The sequence below is a fragment of the Pelodiscus sinensis genome, chromosome 16, assembly GCF_052426305.1.
Source record: "Pelodiscus sinensis isolate ZL-2025 chromosome 16, ASM5242630v1, whole genome shotgun sequence".
Classification (NCBI taxonomy): domain Eukaryota; kingdom Metazoa; phylum Chordata; order Testudines; family Trionychidae; genus Pelodiscus; species Pelodiscus sinensis.
The window spans coordinates 13,062,818-13,075,881 of record NC_143067.1 but is presented as its reverse complement, the minus strand read 5'-3'; the positions used below and the strand labels follow the sequence as shown (position 1 = coordinate 13,075,881).

Genomic DNA, 13,064 nt, shown 5'->3' with positions numbered 1-13,064 from the left:
GCACTGGGAATTTACATCATTTTCATATAAGCAGGTTCTCTAGATTAAGGTCCAGTACAACTTCTGTTGAGGTAACTGAGAATTCAATTGGCTATAGTAAATGACATTCCTGGGATATTCACTGCTTCTTTGTCCTAAACTCTTTCAGGATTAACGCAACCAGGATAAGAATCATCACAAATGGGTTAAGTTTCATGTCTTAATGAAGATGAAAAACAGCCTTTGGCATTTTTAAATATATTTTATTACTTATTTTTCCATTTGTCTTAGAAAGAAATAGGAAATCTGCATGCAACTTTCTAAATAGTCCAAACATTTAAATAGTATATGATAATTTAGCAATACAATACGTTATACAGAAAGATAATATAGGGAGACTCCCTGTAGTATATTTACACATGGAAAGGTAGTTCTGTTATTTTATTCTTAAAAAGAGGAATGCACTGCTTAATATTTATGTATTACATTCAAAATAATGAATATGTTGCATTGTGTGACTAAAACATACATATTTGTTATAAGTTTGCCCTCTCGGATATTTCATAGAAAGGTACCTTTCAAAGATTTCTGCTACAAATCTACAAGCTCATACACCCTATTCTTGAAAAGTAAAGTATCTGAAAAGTGATGAAACTACAGACTTCTCACAAAAAAAAACCACAGGTGAAAAAAGACATTAAACACATTCTTAGTAATAAAACTGCTCTAGAAGTGTTTTCTAGTGTATGTAAAAAAATGAAGCGAGGGGATGTAATACATTTCACTTTTCAGCAAGACCTCAATTCATTAAAGAACAAAGTGATGCATGTAGCTATTTTCTGAGCCACTAGGGAACCTCATCTCTGCAGCTATCTATGCCACTACACTTCAGTGGCATGTTACACAGCAAGTTGTCAGTTCCTGCATTGTGCAGCTTCTACCATAGTTGGACGATATTACTAGAAACCCTAAGCACACCACTGAAGCTTTCCCAATACAAAAGGATAAGCGACACTGTTATATAATACCAGTACAAATATTGTTTGTTTAATGAGCTTATAAAGCCCGATTGCAATCATAGTGATGTATGAATGAATAAAAAAAAGCATTTATTTAAAATGAAAAAGCATGAGTTTTCACCATCTCCGTATAAAGCAGGCAGGTGTGAAATTTGAAGCGTGCAAGAGACAAATCTGGGAGCCTTCTGCACAGAGCTATAAAATGTAAAAACTGACCCTTGATAAAAAGTGCTTTATAATAATATAGAATTTGTGTCTTATGCCTGTGTGAGAGAAATATTCTTTGCAGAGTCCATTCCTTAAGTCAGCCAAGCAATTCCATTCCTTTTACCAAGAGTTTTCCTCTTATTCTTCATAAACCCTGAAAATAAAAACAGAGAGCTAGATATTTAAATCATTTTGATTGCAGTTAATACCTTCCCCACTCTCATGGACCTGGTTTACACTAACATGGAAGGTTGACCTAAGATACGCAACTCCAACTGCGTTAATTACATAGCTGGAGTCGATGTATCTTAAATCCCCGTCCACACAGCATGAGGTTTACGGGAGCAAATGCTCCTATCGGCTTCCCTTACTCCATTGGTACTGATGGAGGTGTCCTCTCAGTTAAATTTAGCAGGTCTTCACTAGACCCACTAAATCGAACCCCAGAAGATCGACGGTGGCAGCGTCCGTCTTCCATGTAGTTTATACATGGACCCTGGTGATTAAACAGAAGCCAAATTCTGCACTAGTTTACACTGGTGAAAATCAGGAAGAATGCTACTAACTTCAGCAGAATCAATTGTATCAGCACAACTGAAAGCAGAATATAGTCCTCAGTTTTTCACCCTACTTCCTTACCGAAATACACCAATAGAAGTTAAATCTACTACTGAAAGGACATTTGAAATTAGAGATGTTATTCCCAACAAAGTGTTTTTGCCAAGGGAAAAGTACAAGTTAATATGTGAAAATAAGTTACTAATTTAAATATTAAAAGAAGAATTACTTAACTTTCCCTCTGTAATATTGCTAAAACATTCCAGGCATGCTATCTCCACAGATTAAAACAATCTGCAGTGGCATGATTAAAATTAGCCCCAGAGATATTTTGGCAAAGCAGGAGTTCATTCTTACACTACATTTGACTTTTAAAAACCACTGAGACCTCATGAAAAAAACATGCTGGAGCCTTAGTCTAGTTCCCAGTGAAGTCACTAGAAAAACCCTCTCTGACTTTGACGGCAATGGGGTTGGGTTCCAAGCATCCAACATTTTGTCTCTTCCCTACATTTTTATTACAAGAGAAGATTGGAGTAAATCAGGGTCTTGGTTGCTGAGAAGTTCATCTGCTCCTGCTGCTTCTTTCTACGACTCTTGTGGATGGGCTCACTAAACCCTGCTGCTCCTGGGAGTTGTAGTTTACATCTACCTCATGGCCAGATTATTCCCAGGCAAGCTCTGCAGACTACTGGGGGAAATGTTTCCATCCAAACTGTTCCTGGATGGAAAAGTATCACAATGATCTTTTTTGTCTACTGTCATGGAAACATTGATTTTTTTGTCAAAATATTTCAGCTCAAATCCAAAACTTTCCCAACAAATCTATAGATTTTGATTTTTTTTTTTTGGCAGAAAACATGGGAAATTCCATGGAAAATTGTAGCCAAAAGGAAAGGTTTTTTTTAAAAAAATTTTCAAAAATTTCCAAGGGAGATTCAGAGCCACTCTAAGCATCATGACTCTCTGGAGATCCTCCTGGAGGGCACCTCTTAAGTGGTGTTGATTCATGCATCTGACAAAGTGGCTCTTTGCCCATGAAAGCTTATGCTGCAATAAATCTGTTAGTCTATAAGGTGCCACAGGACTTCTCGTTGTTGAGTTTCATACACTAATGCCATGAGCTTTCATCAGCCTGGCTATTGGCCCCACACACTGGCAAACTTCTCATCCAGCAACAAGACGCTTCCGCAAAAGAATTTGCCTTTGCCCTTGGGTTAGTCGAATGAATTTTTATGGCAGGGTTAGGGCAATCATATTCTGAGCTCAATGCTGGAGTAAATGAGAAAGCTCTCACTGATTTAAATGGAGAAAGGATTTGGCTCTATATTATTGCTACACTAGAGATGGAGGATTTTGAGATGTACGTGCCTGACCTAAAGCACACTGAAGCCAATGGGAGTCTTTCCATTCCACACCCTTTATTACATTACCAATTCATTCAGTATGGTTGAGCAAGTGTGTATTCCATCTGATGTCCCCAGTCAGTGTCTTTCATTCAGGCTGTAGAGTTGGCCTTTTGTTGGAGATTATCCTACAGGCTTTACCCGCTGAGCCTTTATGTAAACATTCCGCAGCTCCTTAAACCTTTGCGTGCTGTTTAGTTTTACATTTCGATTCAGATCTCTCCTGTGCTAACATCATTATATCACTGATCATCCCCTTTCTCCATTCCTCCTCTCTCTTCTAAAACTGCTGGTGAACGTTTCCAGAATGCGAAAGGGAACGTTGCACTAATAACTGTGTCCCCTCCAGGTGGTTCATGCAGCTTAAAGGCAGAAATGAGAGAAAAGTTCCATCTAGATTTATTAGGAAAATAAGGGGCAAGTCACTTTTCTATTCCTTTGCAACGTCCTTCAACCCTATTCCTTGAAAACTGAGTACCATGAGGATATCCTCAGAGTTGCAGATGACCCAGCAAGGGACTGATTACATATAAGGTAGTATATGTTTGGGAAGGAGAAGTGTTTGACATTCTGTTGGTCCATCCCAATAACAGGGGTAGCTCTCAAAGGTGAGAGCTGCAAATAGACGCAGTTCAAGTCACCCATTCACATCACCTGTGTGCATGGGATTTGTGCAAGTAATTAAATGGTGATTGGAGGGATGGGATCTAATCCATGCCAAGGACCAGGCCCATTCCTAGGGAATGGTAAGAGCAGCCACTAGTGCACAGCCCAGTACAGGCACTAGACCGAGTGTAAGCCTGAATTGGGTGGGGTGTTTCTCTTCCAGAGTTTCACTCTGTGCCAGCAAATCCAGGGCTCAGACAGATCCAAATTCCCCCCAGCACACAGAGGGTGCAGAGAGCTGCCCACATCAGCACATCCCCTATTCTGAGGTGCTAGATGGGTCAAGCGATACTCCATTAGTGAGGGTACATCTATACAACAGCGTTATTTTGGAATAACTGACGATATTTCGAAATAACAAAATGTGCCTCTACACAGCAAGCTGGTTATTTTGAAATAATTTTGAAATAACGGGCTTCTCATTTCGTCCTCATTTCACGAGGAATAAGGGAAGTTGAAGGAAGAGTGTTCTTTTGCCCTGCAGTGTAGACGTGCCCTGGGTGAATTTAAACCAGTGTGTGTAATGTTTGTGCTTACGGGTATGGTTACTGAAGTTGGTGGTGAGGATACCCTTGAAGTTCTGTTTATAGTACCTCTTTTCTCCCCTGCCCTGGAGAGGAAACTAGTTATGGGACTGAAAGGAAATGGAGTGTTCTTATACTCCTCTGCCTCAGCTCCTCAACTGATACTTCAAGAATTCACTGGGCATCCTTACTTGTGTGCCTAAGTCCTATGCAAAGCCCATGGGATTTAGACAGCTAACTCCCCTTTGTCCTTGTGGACTTCTTCTTAATTACTTACACAGACAACATAATCCATTTTTTATCTGGTGTTCATTTATGTTTCTGTTTCTTCTCTGTTTATTGCTGATGGTTCAGTGTGTGCAAAGGCCAGGTTGGAAAGGGAAAGGTAGCATTGCATACACATTCAAGTCATAGAGATTATATACCATGAAATTACAGCTTCATGAAAATATGCTGAAAACTGGGTAATCAAATACAGGATGGTAGTGTTTCCTAGTGCTTAGAGCATTCTGTTCCAACTCTGCCACTGACTTTGTGTTTAATCCTACGCAAGGCCTCTATTTCCCTTGACTTCTTGTCATCTCTAAGTTGGAGGTGATAATGTGTGGCAGACTTTGAAAACATCAGATAAAAAGTACTGTGTAAGAGCAAAGTATTAATATTTATTCTCAGATCAGCCTATCCCTAAACTAGGAATAAACCGTATTCAGATCAGTTTATACTATTTACTGTAATTTGTACGTTTTTTTCAAATGAATCAATCACATTGAATTGATTGTTAGCATATGAGAAGTTTGCTGGAGGCAATTTTATTAAATGGTAATCTCAAGACTCTATTAGTAATGTCTAACCTTGCACCACATTTTTCGCCTTCAAGCTGTGATGCTTAAAATAAATAGACCCAGAAGCAGCTAAGCGAATGTGCTAGCTATAGCATTTTATTTAAGAGAATTTTAGCCATTTCAGTCTAATTCATATTTAAGCCATATTCCAGAGAGACAGCGAGCCAATTGGACTGTTACACCTGACTGTTCTGTGCTGTTCTCAAGCATTCAAGCAAGAACAAGGCACGTTATTTACCAAAAGGACCACATCTGGTTATCTATACTAGCAGCCCTTTTTATCCCACAGAAAACAGGAGTATCTTTTGCTGAGTGAAATGAATACTCACCTGCGTTTCTCCTTCCATATTGTGTACCACTTAACTAATCGCTTTGTGCTTTGAAGTTTGGGATGCAAGCAGTACTGCTGTCCTCCTCTGAACCGCGACTGCATAGTTATACTGAAATGAAAGAGGAATGATCACTACAGAGAGACCATGAATAACGCACATTGGTCATGGTTCACATTTCATAAAAACCAACTGGCTCCCTCTTTCTCTAGGTAAATTTCATTCATGTTAATGAGAGTTGCATATACGCACTGAGAGGATAACAAGCCATTATGTTCCAATGATAGGACAAGAAGCAATGGGATTAAATTGCAGCAAGGGAGGTTTAAACTGGACACGAGAAAAATATTCCTAACTGTCAGGGTGGTTCAACACTGGAATAAATTGCCGAGGGAGGTTGTGGAATCTCCATCACTGGAGATATTTAAGAGCAGGCTAGATAGACATCTATCAAGGAAGATCTAGATCAGGGGTGGGCAAATTCTAGCCCACAGGCTGAATCCAACCCATAGAGTTTGTCCCTGGTGGGCCCCCACCTCCATGTTTACCTGTACCTCTTGTTGTCCACGAATCACCATTCGCGGCCAATGCAAGCGGTTGGAAGAGGCGTCTGTGACGCTTCCTGCTGCTCTCATTGGTTGCAAATGGCAATTCGCAGCCAACCACAGCTGCGATCCTCTGATACTGTGGAGGCACAGGTAAACATAGTGGCGGCGGCCTGCCAGGGACTAACCCTGCGGGCTGCCATTTTTTATTGCCCATCCCTGATCTAAATGGTAGTTGGTCCTGCCGTGAGGGCAGGGGACTGGACTCGATGACCTCTTGAGGTCCCTTCCAGTTTTAGTGTTTCTACAAATTTGAGTTTTCAATAATAAATGTGGGCCAGGTCCTGCAGCATGGTCACCAGCAGAGTTCAGCTGATTTGTAATTAAATTAATAGGCAATCTCTATCTCCTAGAAGTGACCTTGAATCCAGTCCCCTGCCTTCACAGCAGGACCAAGTACTATCCCTGACAAATTTTTGCCCCCAATCCTTAAATGGCCTCTGAAAGGATAGAACTCACCACCCTAAGTTTAGCAGGCCAATGCTCAAACCACTGAGCTATCCCTCCTCCTTATATCAGCTCTGCTGCCTGTTATTTTTACTCGATGGTTTTACTCCACCTCCTATCAGACATTTCTATTAGAGTTTAATAACTGATTTAAATAACTTGGTCAGGTAGGGCTCAATCCTGCGATTCTCTGCTCAGACACGTAATTCTAGCAAAAGGGCTATAGCACCTGGTGCAAAGAAGACAACAGCCACGTGGGACCATCTCTAGCACTATTAGCATGCTGTTTGTCCAGTCCACTCACAACTTGCACATAGCTGCACTGGAGGGGAAGTACACAAGGACTGATAGAACCTCCCTTGTAAATAAGACCAGGCAAGGAGGCAACACGTGGTCAATTTATTTCCTGGCCCTTCTCTTTTCCTCCTGCTCTATCCTTCGTTTGAGTGCCAACCATTTAAAGCTGCATGTACTGATGATGTCATGATTTGACTGACAAACCGGCAGAACTCATCCAGAAATGGGTAAACAACATAGGACAAAAATCCAAAACCCTGAATTTCAAAGTTTTAATTTCTACAGGTTCAATTTTCCACTCCTGACACATTTTTCCTGTGACTTTTTTACTATATTTTTCATTCAAAATTTTCCTTTTCTAGAAAGTAGGTAGTTAGTAAGGAAGTGTTGGTTCAACCAAAACATTTCAAAAACCATTTAAAAAATAAAGTCAGTAAAAATATCTGTGAAAAAAAATCCCGGAAAATGGAAAATTCTGAGAATGTTATTTTTTTCACAAGGACCCTCCTTAGGCGTATGAAGCTTACAGTGTTGCTCTAAATTTTGTAGTGCTCTATTCTGCATATGCCTAGAGTTGCCATCGGCCACAGGCAGCACCAGCTCCGGCAGCTCCAATCCGCATGTCTCCTGTTCCCTGCTCCGCCTCCCAGTCCTGATCTCCCAGTCTTCCCACCTCCCCGCTCTGCCTCCTGGTCCTGTTGGCCCACATCCCACAGTCTCTCAGCTCCCCACCTCCGGCTTTGTCTCCCAGCCTCATCGGACCCAATCCCTCCCAACCCATTTCCCTGCCCCAATCCTCTGCCCCCTTTACCTACCAGCCTGCAATTCCAGTGGCTGCACCACTCCCCCTTTCACCTGTTTCACCTCCCAGCTTGCAGCTCCAGCTGGCTGTGCCATTCAGTCTGCCTGCTCCCCCATCAGCCTCCCTACTCTTCTGGCTCCTGCACAGCCCTGCCCTGCCCCATGGAGTGACTGCCCCTGCCCACAGCAAGGAATGGATGGTGCAAGTTCTAGGGCACCAAAAATCATAAGGACAGCCCTGAGTAAATGGGAGAATTCAGACTCGTGAGCAGTGCATTATAATGGAATCAAGATGGAGGAATAGTATCTGTCACCAATGGTTATTGTCTTGACTGGGGATTTGTGTGTGTGTGTGTGGGAGGGAGGCACATGAATCAGAACTCAGTCTATGCTGCTTTGGTAAAAACCTATACAGAATATTTTCAGAAAATGATACACTAAGCCATGAGAGAAGTAGAGCAGTGCCTCTGCAGTGCCTACCTCTGCTTCAGAAAAGTGAGGAAAGGCAACTTTATTTGTACTAAAGTTTATTACCAACGTATGATAACAGTCCTGAGATGTTACGATATGATAACGTTATCTAACTAGTTGTGTTAATAAAGGAGTTTTAGGCCTGAGCTGTATTGTTTTATAACAGATGTTCATCTTATCATTTGGAGTTATGCCGTGTTAACTCTGAGATGAAGGAAAAACAATCATGAATGATTGACTTTCTATTGAAGGGACATTCCAAATTCCCAACAGATATTTGGATACATCCATATAGTTAAATCATACTTTAATGGCTGATGCACTTTTTCCCATTGGGATTTTATTCAGTATATGAGTCATGGGTAACCAGAGGGGGCCACAGATTTGGCTGACCCCTGAGCAAGGTGCGGGGGGGGGGGGGGGTGGCTCCATGCTCCCAAAAGGGTCAGGGCCTCAGTTGGAAGGGACAGGACTGGGGCAGCCAGCCCTCCAAGCTGCCCAGATAACACTGTGCCGCCCACCCCAGCCCTCAGAGCTGCCCACAGCATGCTGCCCAGCACTCTGGTGGTGATTTAAAGGATCTGGGGCTTCAGCTGCTGCTGCTCCTGTGGTAGCAGCAGCGAGGAGCACTGAGGCCTTTTGAATCACCAGGCCTCAGGGCAACTGCCCCCCCTTTTCTCCCCTCCGTCGGTGGGCCTGTTAGTAACCCAATTAGCACTTCTTATGACTGCTAATTGGAGGCCAAACAGTAAAGTGGGCTTTGCCATTTGAGAGAATTCCCCATCCAGTGGCCACGCTTGCTTTCAGTGTGCATATGATTCCTGTACTTTACCTCAGGAGAGTGAACATCAGTGCTCAGAGGAGGTCTAGACAACACCAAAAGATCCGGGGTTTGCTGTCTTTCACAAACTTTTCCAGTTCTACCGAGGTGTTTTATGTCATTAGATATAGCTCTTCTAAACAATATATTTTAGAATCCTATGATCCACTAGTTACTCTATAGTTTGCACATTTCTTCCATGTAAAGAAATGACCAGGCTTATGCTGAGAGCTGAAGGAGAATGAAGATTATTAACTGATTTTATTCCCTCTACAAAAGCCACAAAAATCCATCCACAGGAACCTGGCTTTTCTATGTCTTGTAGTAAAACTCCAGTATCCATTGCTTCTGGTCACAATTCCATCTTTCACTTCTCTCTAGTACTGATTTCAAATTACCCGGAAGTGGAAAAGAGCCACTCCCTATGAAAGCATTAATTCCAACATCTGGGCCTTATCCTTCCCTCATACTGGTATAAGTCAGGACTACTTCCATTAAAGTCTTACATTCTCTCACCAAAGAATGGGAACAGCCAGTTTGTTACAATACTCGGGTGCAAAACCATAATAATGAAGGTAATAGAATTTCCCCAAATTTGTACTCAAATTTGTTTGACAGCGAATTCATTTGCCGAGGCATTTTAGCAATGCTTTGGCAAAAGAATTTTATACATTTCCCTGACATTCTTTTTGCAAGTGAGAAGTTGCACTAATGAGATTCAATTCATGCCCACCATTTACCCTTCTCCCCTTAGCTGCCAAGTCTGGCCTTGCTTCTAGGGCTTTTCATCAGTTGTCTCTCACAGACTTATCCCAGAAAAGCTTGTTATTGTTTTCTTGACAGCTCTTCACCATCCAGCTTCTGCTGGCATCTTACTTGGGCAGAGCTGATTGCTGCGTGCATTCCCCCAGCCAATCAAGTGCCAAAGCACAGACTGAAGTCTCTAGCTGCTCAAAGTCATACAGCAAATTCTCCAGTTGCTTCTATGTGGCTGCATGTTTCAGCTCCGGTTGTTAGCCCCGGGTGATTGACATAAAATAGAAATCACTGTGTGCACCAGCTGACTGGGAAAGAGGACCCCGCTCTTGAGCAGAGAACATCTTGATTCAGAATATTATTACCACTTGGCCAAAGATGTTTTTCTCTAGGACAATTCAAAGGGTTTTTTATTTAAGCCCCTGTGAAAATTCTAAGGGTTGTTTATGCAAAACATTTGCTCAACACGTTTATTTCAAATGACTAATTTGGAACCAGAGAACTGACTTTGCCTTGGGCAGCATGCCACACTTTTACAATTTAAACCTTTTTAATAAATTACTCAAGCAGTGATCATCTAAATATAAATGTATGTAAGCTAAATCCTGCCCTGCAACTTCCAAATACTGCTTTTGGTTACATTGCTTGTAAATGTGGTGTAGCTGCTTTGAAGTCAGTGGGGAGTTTGGCTATTCACTTTAAAGTAACAAAGAAAAAAAATTGACCCAGAGTTTATATTGGTGTAACTGAGAGGGCTTTAAAGAGAGATAAATCTATTGCACCATGATATATTCAAGCATCTTTCTAAATTTAAATAAATTTGGTAAGGAGCAAATGCTGTAAAATATTCAATACCTAGCTTTTTTGGTGAAGATCTGACAAGTCGCTAAAACAATTTTGCTTGAAGGGCATTCTTTTGCCCTTGTAGAGCAGTGGAGTCGATAGCAGAACAAGTCTTTTTAGCTATTCTGACCCTATGGCTTTTATGCAGGCACATAGCCTGATTAGCGTTTTGAGCAAAGCCATTCAAAAACTTTTACAGTGTACAAGACAGATACATTAACACTCTCCACTCCGAATGCCATTGTTTTAAACTGATGTAATCTTCAGAGCTCCCTTTGACCTTAGCTTATCAATTAATAGTTTCAGTTGAGATTTCATTGCAGCATAGTCAATTTGCTTATATAGATAGTGGCATTTTTCTTACAAAATTCTACTTTCAGTTACAACCGCACTGAAATAAAGGGAATTGCGTGAATATAACTGAGACAAAAATTTGCCCCCAATGAATTTGGATGATTTCTCATTACTTGAAACTTCTGTGGTCCAAATTCTGTTCTCATTTGTTACTCCCCATGTAAATCCACAATAACTTGAGTTAAGCATTCTGGATTTTTCATCTGGGCATCTGAGAGTAGAATTTGACCCTCGTCATTTCTTAAACTAATAATTGCTATCATAGGCAATATTCTTTAGGTATTTATAGTATTAATCAGAGTCTGCTATACTGAAATATTACCAAGATGATTTGTTTATGTAGCTACATATTTTATTATGACTAACGTTAGAAATTACTACATCAGGAAATTCTGTAAAACAACTGACAAAGAAGGAGGCTGCTATACAGAAAGATGTCAGCACACAAACACAGTAGGAAGAATACGCGAACACTTACATGATCATTTTTTCCTTACAATGTGGATACTTTGGTTTGATTTCCAGCTTCTGAACAGCAGAGAATCTGATCTTAGGTCCCTTTCTTGAGCATTTGCACTTTGATCCTACAAGAGAAAGTTTTATCCATTTGTGCACAAAGTTACTGGGTACCAACTATTAATGTTTCCCTTCCTCATTAGCGTATAAAACTATATAGGCTTGTCATGTTTTAAAAACCTAGAGAAATGTACATTTTGAGGGGTAGTTGAGCCAAAAAGGGCAATATTTTCCAACTGAGTTATCACAGAAAGCTTTAGTAACTCCCTGAGAAATATAGGTCAAAGTACTGGTAATGTGGTAAATATGCTGCAGTATGGTTTGATTTTTTTAAAGTACACCTGCTGTGACTAAGCTAAACTTTAAAAAAAGCAAAAGGAAAGAGCCAAAGTCTCTTGTAAAGCTGAATAAGTGTACACAGATCTCATTCTTTGTCTTTACTCTACTTTCCCAAGTAGAATGTGGGGGCGGGGAAGGACTCTTAAGTTGTGCTTCTGAATTTCTTGCACAAATTCTACACGTACATCCTGAGCCTGAGAAAATCAGTTTTGTAACTGTCCTTTCCATGGAGAACTAGAAAACATCTCCCTTCAGATTTTATCCTCCCTTAAATTCATTGTACCGCATCAAGCTAAATTCTGTACACTTTCAGCCACACAAATCTGGAATAACTCAATTGATTTCAGAGCTTTTACTCCAGATATATTGCTTACCAGAAAAAAATAGCAGCAGAATTTGCTGCATCTAACTTAGATGCAGTTGGGCTGTACAACTATAACTGAGCACACACCTTTGACCCTTGTATTGTACCAATCTTGCATCTTAAAGAACAACATATTGGGACTGTTTCCCACTACTTTCAGTTTCATCATATCAATTATTCCCCATACAGACTGAGGACAACAATAAATCTCATGATAGTATTTCAAGGAACAAACACAGGATCCTCAGGGAAAAAACACTAGAAAGAAAGAAGTTAAAATGGGTGAAAGGAACAAGAAACTAACTTACCTTCTGCAGTGGCTAAGCACATTGCAATGAAGAGCAGAAGTAAAGCTGCTGTCAGGGGCTTCATGGTAAGACCTCAGATTGGTGTCTAAACAGAGCTGTCAGAGAGCTCACTTATATAATCGGATTTCTCTTCCTGCTCCTGGGCTTTGAGCAGATTCACTGGGTTCACTGACTTGATGTTGCCGGGGAAGGAACTTTGAGAACGTCTGGATTCCTTTCTCTTACTGCTACTGCTGCTGCTGCTGCCTCGTCAGCTTCAGCTCCTGTCTAAGCTCTGCCTCTTACCTCCTCTTGTCCTCTTTTAAAACGGCTCCTGCTGCCCTTCCTGCGAACTCATTAACATGCAGAGCGACTCAACTCGCAGCAATTTCTCAACACAAGAGAGGGTGGGGATGGAAACGATCCTATCTAGGAGATCAGACGGGTTGATTCTAAAGAAGAGAAAAGGAGAAAGGAAATAATTTATTAAATCTCCGCGGGCGGGGGGGGGGGGGGGGAGGAGAGATGCGGAAATCAGGTTGTTTATACATTTGCAAGGTATTTTTGACTCGTTCGGTAGGTGGCATGAACAGACTCAAGGGGTTCTCAAGAACGGTGATGTTGGCTCTGTTCT

At 41.2% G+C, this 13,064-nt stretch overlaps 1 protein-coding gene across 1 annotated transcript; it reads right to left on the bottom strand.

Annotated features, from left to right (window-relative positions):
• Positions 1–221: 221 nt before the first annotated feature.
• On the bottom strand, positions 222–12,804 carry CXCL14 (C-X-C motif chemokine ligand 14). Its single transcript, XM_006116033.5, has 4 exons — positions 12,452–12,804; positions 11,403–11,508; positions 5,531–5,641; positions 222–1,359 (listed from the first exon to the last, which is right to left on the bottom strand). Exons 1-4 carry the CDS (start codon positions 12,513–12,515, stop codon positions 1,344–1,346), a joined length of 297 nt encoding a protein of 98 aa, XP_006116095.1. The 5' UTR covers positions 12,516–12,804; the 3' UTR covers positions 222–1,343.
• Between the last annotated feature and the right edge of the window lie 260 nt (positions 12,805–13,064).